The sequence below is a fragment of the Hyperolius riggenbachi genome, chromosome 2, assembly GCF_040937935.1.
Source record: "Hyperolius riggenbachi isolate aHypRig1 chromosome 2, aHypRig1.pri, whole genome shotgun sequence".
NCBI classification, from domain to species: Eukaryota; Metazoa; Chordata; class Amphibia; order Anura; family Hyperoliidae; genus Hyperolius; species Hyperolius riggenbachi.
This window is the reverse complement of record NC_090647.1, coordinates 386,422,109-386,440,678: the sequence shown is the minus strand read 5'-3', so window position 1 is coordinate 386,440,678 and position 18,570 is coordinate 386,422,109. Positions and strand designations below refer to the sequence as shown.

Sequence of the window (18,570 nt, the reverse complement as noted above, 5' to 3'; positions counted from 1 at the left end):
AGATCAGTGGTTTCTGACATTATTTTCAGATCTGACAAGGTTAGTTGCTTGTTTGTTCCTGGTGTTATTCAGACACTACTGCAGCCAAATAGATCAGCAAGACTGCCAGGCAACTGGTTTAGTTTAACAGGAAATAAACATGGCAGCCACCATATTATTCTCACTTTAGTTGTCCATTAGTTAGTACCTGTATAGCCAGATGTGCCCCTTTATTAGCCCCCCAGTATTAATAGCCAGATGTGCCCCTTAATTATCCACCCCAATATAGCTAGCCAGCTGTGCCCCTTTCTTAGCCCCCATCCCTATAGCTGGCCTGATGTGCCCATTGTTAACCTACCTCCAGTAGATGGCCAGATGTGCCCCCTATAGCCAGGGTTTCCCCCTATAGCCGGGTGTGCCTTAGTATTAGGTGCCTCCTCCCTCCCCCATGTAGAGATTGGGCAGCATAGATGATTACTCAACTGACCTCATTCCAGCTGTAAACGGGCTCCCCTCCATTCACTACTGCTGTCAGCTACCAACTACCGAGTCATGGCTTGATGACATCATGAAGTAGGGTCCTGGCTTGGAGGGGAGCCCGATCAATGCTGGAACGAGATTAGGTGATGTATGCATTTAGAGTAATCATCTATGCTGCCCAATTGCAATAATAGTGGCAAGGGTGTATTTAAAGGAATAGGGCAGGGGGACTGTGGGATCGGATCCCAAGGAGGGGATCCCTGATTAGAGTTGGGCCGAACGGTTCGTCTGCGAACGGTTCCATGCGAACTTCAGTGGTTCGCGTTCGCGTCCCGCAGGCGAAGTTTTGCGGAAGTTCGGTTCGCCCCATAATGCACCATGAAGGTCAACTTTGACCCTCTACATCACAGTCAGCAGGCCCAGTGTTGCCAATTAGGCTACACTAGCCCCTGGAGCCACTCCCCCCCCTAATAAAAGGCAGGCAGCGGCGGCCATTAAGCTCACTCGTGTGCCTGCGTTAGTGAGAGTAGGGCGAGCTGCTGCAGACTGTCTCTCATAGGGAAAGATTAGTTAGGCTTAGCTTGTTCCTGGCTGCATACCTGTTCTGTTCAGTGAGCCCACCATACCTGTTCTGTTCAGTGAGCCCACTGGATACCTGCATACCTGTTCAGTGAACCTGCCACTGCATACCTGTTCTGTGAACCCACCACTGCATACCTGTACTGTGAACCCACCACTGCATACCTGTTCAGTGAACCCACCACTGCATACCTGTTCAGTGAACCCACCACTGCATACCTGTTCAGTGAACCTGCCACTGCATACCTGTTCTGTGAACCCACCACTGCATACCTGTACTGTGAACCCACCACTGCATACCTGTTCTGTGAACCCACCACTGCATACCTGTTCAGTGAACCCACCACTGCATACCTGTTCTGTTCAGTGAACCCGCCACTGCATACCTGTTGTGTTCAGTGAACCCGCCACTGTATACCTGTTCTGTTCAGTGAACCTGCCACTGTATACCTGTTCTGTTCAGTGAACCCGCCACTGTATACCTGTTCTGTTCAGTGAACCTGCCACTGTATACCTGTTCTGTTCAGTGAACCCGCCGCTGTATACCTGTTCAGTGAACCTGCCACTGCATACCTGTTCAGTGAACCCACTACTGCATACCTGTTCAGTGAACCTGCCACTGCATACCTGTTCTGTTCAGTGAACCCGCCACTGCATACCTGTTGTGTTCAGTGAACCCGCCACTGTATCTTAATCAAAGACAAAGAATTTTGGTCTCAAGTGTAATACAAACATACAAATACTTTATTTTATCAAAAAAGGGAAAGGATAAAAAGGACATAAAATTTAGGGAAGGAATGTTGCGGAGTCATATATAGCAATATTCATGGCCGGCCATATAATCATGACATATCACTCACTCCAAGCATACCACACCCCTCTATCTAACCTAATGAGTCTCAGCGCTGAGATAATTTTCATAAGAAAAGTGCAGCATAGAGCAATTCCATAAAGCTTGATGTATAGGTCCAGGTAGTTAGCTAATTTCCATGCGAAAGTTCATGAAGCAAAAGTAGCAATAGATGGTGATAGATAATAGCATTCATCATATAGAGACATGCAAAGCACAATACATCTCGTTGATTTAGCTCCAGCAAGCTTCAATAGTTAGCACACAGCCATGCATGGAGAGATAGAGACATGGTGAACCTCATCAATTTAGCTTTTAGCAAGTAGCAGCAAGCGGCATATACACATGCATGTCATAGCAAGTCAGGATGGATCTCACCCGTCTGGATAGGAACTTCCACGGCGCTGTTTGGATACTCATGGGATGAGTGGGTGGGTGGTTTTTGGTCGTTGGGGGCCCCCCTTCGCTAGGTCGCTATATAGTAGAAGCTGTCAGCAGGCATATCGTGGGATTAGGGCTGGCTGGCGTCCCAGCTCAGCTATAGCAGCGGTCTCCACGCTCTTCCAGATGGAACGCTCGCTCTGCTGTCGGCAAAGGCTCCTGGGTAGGGTAGTCCCATGTGAGGGAACGTCAGGACGGCCAGACGTTGACTTTGACTCCGCCCACCGACGCGTTTCACGCCGTGGGCGTTTTTTCAGGGTGTGGTTCCCTCCCCCCTATGCAGTCACTTATATCTCACCAGGACCTCCTACTCTGTCGTCTCCATTCCACAGCTATTGGTCAGTCTTCGCTACTACCATAATAGCTGTCGACACTTAGCAAGGACAAGTATAACTTTTGCAGAGGAGGGGACTCTTGATATTACTTAAAATCAATAAGGCAATAAGGTATTGATCAGGCAGATCAAATAATAGTTCCACATAGTAAGTAAGTGGTTTGCTGTAATGGAACACTTCCGCATGGAGCTTCAAGGACTTGTTTTTTGGCTGCACATTTGTTGCATATCGCACATTTAAAGGGGACCTCGCATAAAAAAGTCTATTAACAATTCTAAGACCAGGGAAAGGGGCATTCTACAACCAACTCGTGGACTATCACATAATAGAATTCCATCACAAACACATACTAACATCCATACGCATTCAAGCGCAAAAATGCGCCACTGCATACCTGTTGTGTTCAGTGAACCCGCCACTGTATACCTGTTCTGTTCAGTGAACCCGCCACTGCATACCTGTTCAGTGAACCCACCACTGCATACCTGTTCAGTGAACCTGCCACCTGTTCTGTCCAGTGAACCTGCCACTGTATACCTGTTCTGTTCAGTGAACCCGCCACTGCATACCTGTTGTGTTCAGTGAACCCGCCACTGTATACCTGTTCTGTTCAGTGAACCCACCACTGCATACCTGTTGTGTTCAGTGAACCCGCCACTGTATACCTGTTCTGTTCAGTGAACCTGCCACTGTATACCTGTTCTGTTCAGTGAACCCGCCACTGTATACCTGTTCTGTGAACCTGCCACTGCATACCTGTTCTGTGAACCCACCACTGCATACTTGTTCTGTTCAGTGAACCCGCCATTGCATACCTGTTGTGTTCAGTGAACCCGCCACTGTATACCTGTTCTGTTCAGTGAACCTGCCACTGTATTCCTGTTCTGTTCAGTGAACCCGCCACTGTATACCTGTTCTGTGAACCTGCCACTGCATACCTGTTCTGTGAACCCACCACTGCATACCTGTTGTGTTCAGTGAACCCGCCACTGTATACCTGTTCAGTGAACCTGCCACTGCATACCTGTTCTGTGAACCCACCACTGCATACCTGTTGTGTTCAGTGAACCCGCCACTGCATACCTGTTCAGTGAACCCGCCACTGCATACCTGTTCTGTTCAGTGAACCCGCCACTGCATACCTGTTCTGTTCAGTGAACCCACCGCATCAGTGCGCATACCTGTGCAGTTAAGTGAACCCACCTACCTACCTGAGTGCACGCAGTGTGATATACCACTCCATGCATACCCGATATGGACAAAACAGGTAGAGGAAGAGGTAGTGCCAGAGCCAGAGGAAGGCCACCCGGCAGGTCTGTGCGAGGTCGTGTAAATGTAATTTCGTGTGGACCTGGCCCACAGTACAGTGCTCGGAAGAAGGCACGTCCCATCACCTCCCAAGATTGTCAGGACGTGGTTGAGTATTTAGCGACACAGAACACCTCATCTTGCTCAGCCACCAGCGCTACTACTAGCACCACTTCCACTGCATTTGACACTTCACAAGAATTATTTAGTGGTGAAATCACTGATGCACAGCCATTGTTGTTACAGCCAGATGAATTTTCACCAGCTCATATGTCTGAGTTACGCAGCAACACTATGGATGTAACGTGTAAGGAGGATGAAGGACCTACTGATGGTGCATGTTTGGATTTTTCTGAGGCAAGCGAAGCTGGGCAGGATGATTACGATGATGACGATGATACGGATCCTCTGTATGTTCCCAATAGAGGAGATGAAGAGGGGGACAGTTCAGAGGGGGAGTCAGAGAGTAGTAGGAGGGGAGAAGTTGCTGAAAGAAGCTGGGGCAGCTCTTCATCAGAAACAGTTGGTGGCAGTGTCCAGCACCATGTATCGCCACCTATGTACAGCCAGCCAACTTGCCCTTCAGCATCAGCTGCTGAGGTCCCCATAGTGCCCACATCCCAGGGTGGCTCAGCGGTGTGGACATTTTTTAATGTGTGTGCCTCAGATCGGAGCAAAGCCATCTGTTCGCTCTGCCAACAAAAATTGAGCCGTGGAAAGGTCAACACTCACGTAGGGACAAGTGCCTTACGAAGGCACCTGGAGAAAAGGCACAAACAGCAATGGGATGGCCACCTGAGCAAAAGCAGCAGCAGCACACAAAAGAAAAGTCACCCTCCTTCTCCTCTTCCTTCTTCAGGTGCATCATCTGCTTCTGCCGCTTTCTCCCTTGCACCTTCACAGGCTCCTCCTCCACTCAGCCTCTGCCCTTGAGCGCTTCCTGCTCCTCTGCCCACAGCAGCAGTCAGGTGTCCGTGAAGGAAATGTTTGAGCGGAAGAAGCCAATTTCGGCCAGTCACCCCCTTGCCCGGCGTCTGACAGCTGGCGTGGCGGAACTGTTAGCTTGCCAGCTGTTACCATACCGGCTGGTGGACTCTGAGGCCTTCCGTAAATTTGTGGCCATCGGGACACCGCAGTAGAAGATGCCAGGCAGCACTTATTTTTCTAGAAAGGCCATACCCCAACTGCACCGTGAAGTTGAGAGGCAAGTGGTGTCATCTCTTGCGAAGAGCGTTGGGTCAAGGGTACACCTGACCACGGATGCCTGGTCTGCCAAGCACGGGCAGGGCCGCTACATTACGTACACAGCCCATTGGGTCAACCTGGTGAACGATGGCAAGCAGGGCGCAGCGGACCAAATTGTGACACCTCCACGGCTTGCAGGCAGGCCTCCTGCCACCTCTTCTCCTCCTGCTACATGCTCTTCGCTGTCCTCCTCCTCCTTGGCTGAGTGGCAGTTCTCCTCTCCAGCTACACAGCCCCAGCTCCGCAGGGCCTATGCTGCATGCCAGGTACGACGGTGTCACGCCATCTTAGACATGTCTTGCCTCAAAGCAGAGAGTCACACTGGAGCAGCTCTCCTGGCTGCTCTTAAGAAACAGGTGGATGAGTGGCTGACCCCGCACCACCTGGAGATAGGCAACGTGGTGTGCGACAACGGCAGCAATCTGCTTGCCGCTTTGCATATGGGGAAGCTGACACACATACCCTGCATGGTACATGTCATGAATCTAGTTGTTCAAAGATTTGTGTCAAAGTACCCTGGCTTAGCGGATGTCCTAAAGCAGGCCAGGAAGTTCTGTGGGCATTTGAGGCGGTCTTACACAGCCATGGCACGCTTTGCGGAAATTCAGTGGAAAAACAACTTGCCGGTGAGACGCCTGATTTGCGATAGCCCGACTCACTGGAATTCGACCCTGCTCATGTTCTCCCACCTGCTAGAACAGAAGAAAGCCGTCACCCAGTACCTCTACAACTACAGCAGAATGAAACAGTCTGGGAAGATGGGGATGTTCTGGCCCGACAACTGGACACTGATGAGAAATGCATGCAGGCTCATGCGGCTGTTTGAGGAGGTGACCAACCTGGTGAGCCGCAGTGAAGGCACCATCAGCGACTTGATTCCCTACGCTTACTTCTTGGAGCGTGCTGTGCGTAGAGTGGCGGATGAAGCTGCGAATGAGCGTGACCAGGAACAGTTACGGCAGGAACAGGCATGGGACCAATTTTCATCAGACCCAGCTGTTTCCTCAACACCTGCGGCAGCACAGAGGGGGGAGGAGGAGGAAGAAGAGAAGTCGTGTGCAGAAGACGAGTCAGACTCAGAGGATGATGAGCAAGGTGTTTATTTGGGGGAGGAGGAGGAGGAGGAGGGGACAGCGGCAGGAGAACAACCGCAGCAGGCGTCGCAGGGGGCTTGTGCTGCTCAACCTTCCCGTGGTATTGTTCGCGGCTGGGGGGAGGAGGTTGACTTACGTGACGTCACTGAGGAAGAGCAAGAGGAGATGGATGGTACATCTGGATCCGACTTTGTGCAGATGTCATCTTTTATGCTGTCCTGCTTGTTGAGGGACCCCCGTATAAAAAACCTCAAGGGGAATGAGCTGTACTGGGTGGCCACACTACTAGACCCTCGGTACAGGCACAAAGTGGCGGACCTGTTACCAACTCACCTGAAGGTGGAAAGGATGCAGCACATGCAGAACAAGCTGTCAACTATGCTTTACAATGCCTTTAAGGGTGATGTGACAGCACAACGCCAGCAAGGTACCACTGCCACTAATCCTCCTCCCGTGTCCACGCAGTCAAAGACAGGACGCTCCAGCGATCTCATGGTGATGTCAGACATGCGGACGTTCTTTAGTCCAACGCCTCGCCGTAGCCCTTCCGGATCCACCCTCCACCAACGCCTGGACCGGCAGGTAGCCGACTACCTGGCCTTAAGTGTGGATGTAGACACTGCTGTGAACAGCGATGAGGAACCCTTGAACTACTGGGTGCGCAGGCTTGACCTGTGGCCAGAGCTGTCCCAATTTGCCATCCAACTTCTCTCCTGCCCTGCCGCAAGCGTCCTGTCAGAAAGGACCTTCAGCGCAGCTGGAGGCATTGTCACTGAGAAGAGAAGTCGCCTAAGTCACAAAACTGTTAAGTACCTCACCTTTATCAAAATGAATGAGGCATGGATCCCGGAGGGCTGCTGCCCGCCCCAAGACTAAGTCAGTCCCCGCACACACAGCATCTCTGCCTGCACGCCGTGTGACTGGCTGCCTGGCCTGCCCCAAGAAGACTAAGTCGCTCCCAGTCCCTCCACACAGCATGTCTGCCTGCAGGCCGCTTGACTACCTTCTCCGCCACCAGCAACAGGGTCCGGGACTTCAGGCGGATTGCTGAATTTTTCAGGCTGCTGCTAGCAGCGGCCGCTGTAATAATTTTTCTGGTGCGTGTACATGACTGCCTAATTTTTCTGGCTGCACTGCGGGCAGCTGCAACAACAAAAGAAAAGGCATGTACATGCGCCCATTCCCCTTCGTGATCATTACCTTGCCATGGTGAAGGGGCTTGCGTATCACAATGAAGCAATGACCGGCACCTAGATGAGTGTCTCGGGGGGCACACCCACGATAATAAGGTCGTTGCCTCATTGTGGTCAGACCAAATTTGATCAGCTGGACAGTCACTGTTCTGTCATTCAGCTACATCAGCCAGGCGACCATATTGGCTGTAAAGCCACCAAAACCTGCACTCTCGCCATGGTGCGCACCAGTCCAGCACGGCCGTCACTACACAAACAGCTGTTTGCGGTGCGTTACACGGTGAGTTTGGTGTGTCAGTGTGAAGCAGTACCTTAATTACACTACCTGATTGATGTATACACATGCAAGATGTTTTAAAGCACTTTAGGCCTGTCATTTAGCATTCAATGTGATTTCTGCCCTTAAAACGCTGCTTTGCGTCAAATCCAGATTTTTCCCGGGGACTTTTGGCATGTATCCCACTCCTCCACCTGGGGGTCCAGGTGTTAGACCCCTTGAAACATCTTTTCCATCACTTTTGTGGCCAGCATATTTTTTTTTTTCAAAGTTCGCATCCCCATTGAAGTCTATTGCGGTTTGCGAACTTTTCCGCGAACCGAACCTTACGCGGAAGTTGGCGAACCCGGTTCGCGAACCTAAAATCGGAGGTTCGGCCCCACTCTATTCCTGATTAGTGTAGTTAGGAGGAGGGAGGTTAATGAGCACAGGTGCATGCTAGAATGCGTGCTGTGCTCATTGACAGCTACAGACTTATATTCATGTTGTTGGGCTTTCATGAGGGTTCCCCAACAATGTGAATATACTGTAGCCAAGTTGTAAAGTTTAAAGGATACGTGAGTTGAAATAAAGTACTGCAGCTTTACTTACCTAGGGCTTCTTCTAGCCCCTAGAATTCTCTTTGTCCCTCTCTGCAGTTCCCATGTCACCCAGTCTTCTGGTGTCCCCTTCGAAGCTCCAGGTAAGTAAATCTGTAGTATTTTATTTCAACTTATCACACCGTGAACCCCCAAAAAATGTGTAAAACAGGCCTTAAAGGACTTGCGAGGCCAGTTTTAGAAAAAAAAAAAGTTAGATATCTGCATCAGTTTGTAAGGCACGCAGGACGCCGTCCGCGCCCTCTGTGCCGTTTCGCTGGGTCCCCACCGCTCAGTAGCCCCCCGAACGGCCCCCGGCCGCACTGCCCGGGTCGGGCTCTCCAGCCTGCAGAAAGATGGCCGCCAAAGCTGGCCGCGGCTGTGCAGGCTGCATAGCTGCGAGTGCGGCTGCGCAGCTCTAAGGCCAACCCCCCAATCCATGCTACAGGAAACAGCCTGTTACGTGGATCGGGGGGTTGGCCCTAGAGCTGCGCAGCCGCACTTGCGGCTATGCGGACTGCGCAGCCGCGGCCAGCTCCGGCGGCCATCTTTCTGCAGGCTGGAGAGCCCGACCTGGGCAGTGCGGTCGGAGGCCGTTCGGGGGGCTACTGAGCAGCGGAGACCCGGCGAAACGGCACGGAGGGCGCGGACGGCATCCTTGTGCCTTAAAAACTGATGCAGGTATCGAACTTTTTTTTTTTTCTAAAACTGGCCCCGTAAGTCCTTTAAGGAAATTAAATACCAGCTCTAGTGCTTCAGTGCTTAATAACAATAGCCAAAGAAGGAAAGGTAGCCCAACCTGAAGAGTTTAAGTTAAGGTGCTTTTTTGCCCCCACAAACAACTATTAAAGGTGTTGTATAGTATATGCTGTTTTATTATTTCTTGAAATCCAAACTTTTAACTCCAACAGTTAAGTCAGACAGTGATATCAAACATGAAACATAAAATGTCCTATGTTGTTACTATAAAGAAAAAAAAATAATGCTACACTAGTTGTTGGGAAAATGCTATGGTAATTGGCATGGCACTAACAGAGTAATGGGTGGTGCCCACCTGGCGTTAGGACGGTAAAATTGCTGTGCGTTGCCTGCACATGGCAGGGTTACCAGCCTTTCATGCATCAGGCCCAAAGTCTCCACAGAAAAAACAAAGTCAATGGAAAGACATTGTGATTTTTTTTTCAGTCTCTGCAAGTTGAATAAAAGATAGCTCTAGTGTTAATGTAATCTCGAATCTCCTGGACTTCATTTTCAAGATTTTCAAGCTCTGAAAATTTCTGTATCACCGATTGCTGGTCTTTGAGCAGCTCACTTTTAATTTCTGGAAAAAATAAAAAAAATCTTAAACCAAAACGAATGGTAATTATTATTATTATTATTATTAATTGTATTTATAAAGCAACAACATATTACATAGCGCTGGACAATAAATAGGGATACATACTGTCACGGAACAGCCGTGAGAAACGCAGGCAAATTGGGAAGAATCGCGCAGTCGACTTTCTGATTGTTTCCTGATTAGACTGCGCAGTCACTGCAGCAGTCAGAATGACATTCCTTCTTTTGAAAGACAGCTTGCTTTCCTAATAGAGATGGCCCGAACGGTTTGCCGGTGAAGGTTCCAGGCGAACTTTGGGTGGTTCGCCTTCGCCGGCAAAGGAGAACTTTCCCGGAAGTTTGATTCGCCCCATAATGCTCCATTAGGGTCAACTTTGACCCTCTACATCACAGTCAGCAGGCACATTGTAGCCAATCAGGCAACACTCAGTCCTGGAGCCACTCCCCCCTGTATATAAGGCAGGCTCCGCCGGCAATTACACTCACTTGTGTGCCTGCAATAGTGAGAGTAGGGCGAGCTGCTTCAGACTGTTTCTCCTAGGGAAAGAATAATTAGGCTCTTGGCTTGTTAGCTTGCTCCTGGCTGAATCTTATTGCTATAATAGCACCCAGCAACAGCTCTTTTCAGAGCTAATCCTGTTCTTGTTTTTGTTTTTTTCTGTGTGTCACTGACACTTGTTTTGTATAGACAGCTTTTGTAATTCATACTGTGTGCCACTGCCAGCCCAGGCCAATCACAAATCAGACACCTGTGTCAGCTGCACATTGTGCAATACCTATTACTGCACTTGTGTTGCATGGACAGCTTTTGAAATTTGAAATAAGCATATATATATATATATATATATATATATATATATATATATATATATATATATATATATATATATATATATATATATATGTATATATATATATATATATATGTATATATATATATATATATATATATGTATATATATATATATATATATATATATGTATATATATATATGTATATATATATATATATATATATATATATATATATATATATATATATATATATATATATACATATACCTACCTAGCTTTTGTGTTCAGTGAACCCACCTCATCACAGCATATACCTTTACATAACTGTTGTGTTCAGTGAACCCACCTCATCACAGCATATACCTTTAACTAACTGTTAACTACCATTAAGTACCATTAAGGCAAAGGAGGCAGCTGCCCCAGGGCCCCAGAGCTTGTAGGGGCCCCCAGTGGCTACAAGAGGAAAAAAAAATTCAAATCGGCCTTATAGTTTTTGAGAAAATCGATTTTAAAGTTTGAAAGGAAAAAAAAACACATTTAAAAACCTGTCGACTTCAATGGTTAATAGCAAATCCACCTTAAATGCTAGAAACCCTAAATTTGCAGGATATGTTAAGGAGATCATTAGGGATAAGAGGAAAAAACTATTTTTCAAAAAGACCATATAGTTTTTGAGAAAATCGATTTTAAAATTTAGAAGGAAAAAATATAGTTTTAAATGCGGTAAATGTCAATTTTACATGCATCAAACGAAAGCGCAATACATTTCCTTACGGGGTTTCCAGGGGGTCTATACGCAGCCGCAGCGCTTTGGCCATGGATAGCTACACAGCCGCAATATGGCTGTATGGAGATCCCTGGCATTTTTTCCTATTTTCCCAATTTTTTTTTATGTTTAGAGTGTGGGAATTTTTTTTAAAAAAAAATTATGTGCGGTCCCCCCTACTGAAACCTTTTAACCCCTTGTCCCCCATGCAGGCTGGGATAGCCAGAATGTGGAGCTCTGACCGATTGGGACTTCACACCCTGACTATACCAGCTGCAAAAAAGGTCCCCTAATGCCGATTTTTGTTCCGGGGTATATGTTGGGGGGCCCCCCAGGTTTATTTTAGCCTGGGGCCCCATTGTTGCTTAAACCGGCCCTGACTGTTGTGTTCAGTGAACCCACCTCATCACAGCATATACCTTTACCTAACTGTTGTGTTCAGTGAAACCACCTCATCACAGCATAGACCTAACTGTTGTGTTCAGTGAACCCACTTAATCACAGCATATACCTGACTGTTGTGTTCAGTGAAACCACCATCACAGCATATACCTAGTTGTTGAATTCAGTGAAACCACCTCATCACAGCATATACCTGACTGTTGTGTTCAGTGAAACCACCTCATCACAGCATATACCTGACTGTTGTGTTCAGCGAAACCACCATCACAGCATGTACCTAGCTGTTGTGTTCAGTGAAACCACCTCATCACAGCATATACCTGACTGTTGTGTTCAGTGAAACCACCTCATCACGGCATATACCTGACTGTTGTGTTCAGTGAAACCACCATCACAGCATATACCTAGCTGTTGTGTTCAGTAAAACCACCTCATCACAGCATATACCTAGCTGTTGTGTTCCGTGAACCCACCTCATCACAGCATATACCTGACTGTTGTGTTCAGTGAAACCACCTCATCACAGCATAGACCTAACTGTTGTGTTCAGTGAAAACACCTCATCACAACATATACCTAACTGCTGTGTTCAGTGAAAGCACCTCATCACACCATATACCTGACTGTTGTGTTCAGTGAAACCACCTCATCACAGCATATACCTGACTGTTGTGTTCAGTGAAACCGCCTCATCACAGCATATACCTGACTGTTGTGTTCAGTGAAACCACCATCACAGCATATACCTAGCTGTTGTGTTCAGTGAAACCACCTCATCACAGCATATACCTAGTAGAGTTGGGCCGAACGGTTCGCCTGCGAACGGTTCCATGCGAACTTCCGTGGTTCGCGTTCGCGTCCCGCAGGCGAACCTTTGCGGAAGTTCGCTTCGCCCCATAATGCACCATGGAGGGTCAACTTTGACCCTCTACATCACAGTCAGCAGGCACAGTGTAGCCAATTAGGCTACACTAGCCCCTGGAGCCACTCCCCCCTACTAAAAGGCAGGCAGCGGCGACCATTACGGTCACTCGTGTGCCTGCATTAGTGAGAGTAGGGCGAGCTGCTGCACACTCTCTCTCATAGGGAAAGATTAGTTAGGCTTAGCTTGTCCCTGGCTGCATACCTGTTCTGTGAACCCACCACTGCATACCTGTACTGTGAACCCACCACTGCATACCTGTTCAGTGAACCTGCCACTGCATACCTGTTCTGTGAACCCACCACTGCATACCTGTTCTGTGAACCCACCACTGCATACCTGTTCTGTGAACCCGCCACTGCATACCTGTTCTGTGAACCCACCACTGCATACCTGTTCTGTGAACCCACCACTGCATACCTGTACTGTGAACCCACTACTGCATACCTGTACTGTGAACCCACCACTGCATACCTGTTCTGTGAACCCACCACTGCATACCTGTACTGTGAACCCACCACTGCATACCTGTTCAGTGAACCCACCACTGCATACCTGTTCTGTGAACCCACCACTGCATACCTGTTCAGTGAACCCGCCACTGCATACCTGTTCTGTGAACCCACCACTGCATACCTGTACTGTGAACCCACCACTGCATACCTGTACTGTGAACCCACCACTGCATACCTGTTCTGTGAACCCACCACTGCATACCTGTACTGTGAACCCACCACTGCATACCTGTTCAGTGAACCTGCCACTGCATACCTGTACTGTTCAGTGAACCCGCCACTGTATACCTGTTCTGTTCAGTGAACCCGCCACTGCATACCTGTTCTGTTCAGTGAACCCGCCACTGCATACCTGTTCTGTTCAGTGAACAGTTTGGTGTGTCAGTGTGAAGCAGTACCTTAATTACACTACCTGATTGATGTATACACATGCAAGATGTTTTAAAGCACTTTAGGCCTGTCATTTAGCATTCAATATGATTTCTGCCCTTAAAACGCTGCTTTGCGTCAAATCCAGATTTTTCCCGGGGACTTTTGGCGTGTATCCCACTCCGCCATGCCCCCCTCCAGGTGTTAGACCCCTTGAAACATCTTTTCCATCACTTTTGTGGCCAGCATATTTTTTTTTTCAAAGTTCGCATCCCCATTGAAGCCTATTGCGGTTCGCGAACTTTAACGCGAACCGAACCTTCAGCGGAAGTTCGCGAACCCGGTTCGCTAACCTAAAATCGGAGGTTCGGCCCAACTCTAATACCTAGCTGTTGTGTTCAGTGAACCCACCTCATCACAGCATATACCTGACTGTTGTGTTCAGTGAAACCATCTCTTCACAGCATATAACTAGCTGTTGTGTTCAGTGAAAGCACCTCATCACGGAATATACCTGACTGTTGTGTTCAGTGAAACCACCTCATCACAGCATAGACCTAACTGTTGTGTTCAGTGAAAACACCTCATCACAACATATACCTAACTGTTGTGTTCAGTGAAAGCACCTCATCACACCATATACCTGACTGTTGTGTTCAGTGAAACCACCTCATCACAGCATAGACCTAACTGTTGTGTTAAGTGAACCCACCTCATCACAGCATATACCTGACTGTTGTGTTCAGTGAAACCGCCTCATCACAGCATATACCTGACTGTTGTGTTCAGTGAAACCACCATCACAGCATATACCTAGCTGTGGTGTTCAGTGAAACCACCTCATCACAGCATATACCTCACTATTGTGTTCAGTGAAACCATCTCTTCACAGCATATAACTAGCTGTTGTGTTCAGTGAAAGCACCTCATCACGGAATATACCTGACTGTTGTGTTCAGTGAACCCACCTACCTACGTAAGTGCACGCAGTGTGATATACCACTCTGTGCATACCTGTTAACTGCTGCACCTGTGTGACTGCACATTGTATTAGTCAAATCAGTGCATACCTTTCACTTCATCCCCCCGATATGGACAAAACGGACAAAACAGGTAGAGGAAGAGGTAGAGGCAGACCCAGAGGAAGACCACTGGGCAGGTCTGTGCGAGGTCGTGTTGATGTGATTTCGTGCGGCCCTGGCCCAAAGTACAGTGCTCAGAAGAAGGCATGTCCCATCACTTCCCAAGATTGTCAGGACGTGGTTGACTATTTAACACAGAACACCTCATCTCCCGCAGCCACCAGCGCTACTACAAGCACCACATCCGCTGCATTTGACACTTCGCAGGAGTTATTTGGTGTGGAAATCACTGATTCACAGCCAATACTGCTACAACAAGATGAAGGCGCTAAGCAAGTTACACCACCTCATCCGTCTGAGTTAGTGTGAAGAAGCGCGGAAGAGCCGCCGCCAGGAGTCAGCAGGAGGCGGCTCTTTCCGCGCACAGTATGGCTGGACACGGAGAGGCAGCCGCCTCCTCTCAGTGTGAGGCGGCTGTCTCCGTGCAGGGCATGGCAGAGCGCAGAGAAACCGCCGCGTTGGACGCGGCGGTTAGCACGCATGGCCCCAGTGCGGGGACAAGGCAGAGGGGTGCTGGTGTGGCTGGGACACGTAGTCCCTCTAGGTTTAGAGTAGCGCGCGCACTTAGGCAGGGATTATATGACAGCCAGAAGTGAGTCAGCTGACCAGGCTGGTCAGCTGACTCTGGCTTCACTCCTCATTGGTCCAGCACTTGGGGAGGTGCTGGAGAGATCTCTGTGCATATATACTACTAGCTGCTCAGTTGCTGGTTGTCTGGCGTTGGGAGCACTCAGACCTTTAGTCAGATCCTTAAGTGTGCCGGGACCAGCTGGAGCTGTAATCCTACACTTAGCTAGATTCTCTTGATAGCTTAAAGTACTAGTTTGATTGTGATTATCTGTTATGACCCTTTGCCTGCCTGACTATCCTCCTGAACTCTGATCTTGTACCTTGCCATTCTGATACTCTGTTGCCGAACCCCGGCTCGTCCTTAGACTCTGCTTCTGCCTCCTGATCTTGTACCTCGATTATTCTGATACCCTGTTGCCGAACCCTGCCTGTACCTAGACTCCTCCACCTCTGCCTTCTGAATCTGTACTCTATCTGTCCATGTGTTTACGACCTGGCTTGTCCGACCTCGAGAACCGACCTCACTATTGGAGGCGGTTCCCCGTCCTGTTAGTGACACTTCCTCCTGAGTGTCACTTTCAGTGAATCCTTCCTACTCTCGACCTGACTCCTCCCGCCTTGGAGAGTTTAGGTCTTTGGAAGGAATCTGTGCACTGCACCGAGGCCTAGTCCTCTAAGTGTTACTGTTACACCAAACACTACACTCTACTCAGGTGAACTAGAGGTTAGCTGGTATATCGGATTATCGGTGATACTGCAGATCACTTATAATCTGGTATATATCTGTATTCCCAGTGATACTGCAGATCACCGGTAATCAGATCCTCTCTGTGCTTCACCGATCGTTACAGAACGCCAGACCTAAAAACAAAATGGACCCACGCACTGGTCCTCTGGGGGAACTTGCCACTTTGGTGGACAATGTCAATCGAGTGCTGGGTGAACATAAAGCATTGATTGAGGCCCTGTCAGGGTCGGTACGAACCCTCCAGACATCAGTGGATGAGGTGCGGTCCCCTCCTAGCGTGGACATACGTATGCCCGTACCCGAGAGGTTCTCAGGCCACAGATCTGACTTCCGCAATTTTAGGAGTAGAGTGTTATCGTATTTTGAATTGAGACCCCAATCTTCTGGTACTGAGGTCCAGAGAGTCACGTTTATCAAAACTTTATTGGCCGGTGACTCTCAGACCTGGGCATATAACCTGCCCCCTAGAGACACAGCTCTGACCTCAGTAGAGGAATTCTTTAAAGCCATGGCAGTAATTTACGACGACCCAGACCTTGCTGCGACCTCTGAGCGGAAGCTCAAGCTTTTACGGCAAGGCAAGGGTCCAGTCGAAGATTACGCGGCCAAATTTCGTAGGTGGTCAGTTACGGCCAGGTTTGACACCTATGCCCTGTTGAATTACTTCCTTCCTGGGTTGTCGGATGAGGTCTCCAACCTAATGTTAAGTCAACCCGAGCCCAAGACAGTCGATGAGGCCATCTCATCGGCCATTCGAATCGACCGTAGGCTACGCCATCAGAGACAGACTAGGGGCAGTCATCGTGTCAGGTTGACTTCTTACGCAGCGCCTCCCGCTGAACCCCTTATAACTCCATCTCCTTCTGTCTCATCGTCTCCGGTCTTGCCTCCACCTGAGCCGATGCAGATCGGTCGGTCTAAACTGACACAAGTGGAGAGAAGATGCAGAATGTCGGAACAGTTATGTTTGTACTGTGGTGGAGGGGGGCATAGGGTACGAGACTGTCCCATTAAGCCGAATAAGAATAAGCCAGGAAACGCTACCGCCTAGGAGTTGTAAGGGGTGACACCCTAGGCGCCCAACTCACACCCCTAAAAGAAAAACGTTTGCTCCTTCCTTGTACGATTACGTGGGGGGACAAATCTGAAGCCACGGAGGCCTTTGTTGATTCAGGCTCCGTGGCTAATTTTATGAGTTCAGAGTTTGTAGAGAAGTTGGGCATTCCACTCACCCCAGTAAAACCACCTATTCAGGTTACTGCCGTGGACGACTCCCGGCTACAAAGGGACCGTCCGAGGTCTCAGACACCAGAGGTGGAAGTCAGTATTGGGGTACTGCATAAAGAAGGTTTAAGTTTCTTTGTTTTACACATGACTACCTCCACAATTGTCCTAGGTATGCCTTGGCTGCAGCTCCATTCGCCATTGATTAATCGGGCTGCAAGACAATTAACCAGTTGGTCAGACTTCTGTTCCCAACAGTGTCTAGGGAAAGTGACATTAGGTCAGACCAAGATTCATGTGGAGGGTGTTCCCGAGCAATATTCTGAATTCTCGGATGTATTCTGTCCCAAGGCTGCTGATAAGTTACCTCCTCATCGCCCTTTCGATTGCCCCATCGACCTCCGTGCCAGTTGTATGCCCCCGAGGGGTCACCTGTATAATTTGTCTGGTCCAGAAAAAGTGGCTATGCAGGAGTACATCCGTGACAATCTCGCCAAAGGGTTCATTCGCCCCTCCCGGTCGCCTGCGGGGGCCGGTTTCTTTTTTGTTAAGAAAAAAGACGGAGGTCTCCGACCTTGCATCGATTACCGTGGCCTGAATAAAATCACGGTGAAGAATCGTTATCCGTTACCATTGATAGACGATTTGTTCACGCAGGTCACAGACGCTAAGATCTTCTCAAAATTAGATCTAAGGGGTGCATACAACCTGATCCGCATTAGAAAGGGCGATGAATGGAAGACGGCCTTCAACACACCCGACGGGCATTACGAGTACTTAGTGATGCCCTTCGGATTGTGTAATGCACCAGCCGTCTTCCAGGAGTTAATCAACGAGGTATTCAGGGAAGTGTTGGGTAGATTTGTGCTGGTATACCTTGACGATATACTAATCTACTCCAACAACCTCTCCGAGCACAGGGTCCATGTTAAATTTGTATTGGAAAAATTGAGACGAAATATGCTTTATGCCAAGGTGGAGAAGTGTATTTTTGAGGTGACCACTGTCACGTTCCTAGGGTACGTGATTTCCACCTCGGGCCTGTCAATGGATCCTGCCAAGGTCACAGCTGTCTTAGAATGGCCACAGCCAGTGGGGTTGAAAGCCCTGCAGAGATTTTTGGGTTTTGCGAACTACTATAGGAGGTTCATAAAGGGGTACTTCACGATAATTGCCCCCCTTACCAGTCTCACAAAAAGGGGGCAGATACCAACCACTGGTCCCCTGAGGCTGTGGCAGCCTTTTCACACCTGAAAAAATTGTTTTGCTCAGCGCCTATTTTGAGGCATGTAGACACGTCCTTTCCCTTTATTGTGGAGGTCGATGCCTCGGAGGTTGGGGTGGGGGCAGTGCTGTCTCAACGGTCAGGGTTGCAGGGCAGATTACATCCATGCGCCTATTTTTCCCGTAGGTTTTCACC

General features: G+C 48.8%; 1 protein-coding gene across 1 annotated transcript in view; it reads right to left on the bottom strand.

Annotated features, from left to right (window-relative positions):
- Positions 1-9,231: 9,231 nt before the first annotated feature.
- Positions 9,232-18,570, bottom strand: part of LAMB3 (laminin subunit beta 3) — a 2,309,994-nt gene continuing 2,300,655 nt past the window's right edge. The window contains exon 23 of the mRNA XM_068269757.1: positions 9,232-9,680. Within this exon, the coding sequence (XP_068125858.1) occupies positions 9,541-9,680 (140 nt within the window). The 3' untranslated portion in view covers positions 9,232-9,540. The remainder of the gene's footprint in view (positions 9,681-18,570) is intronic.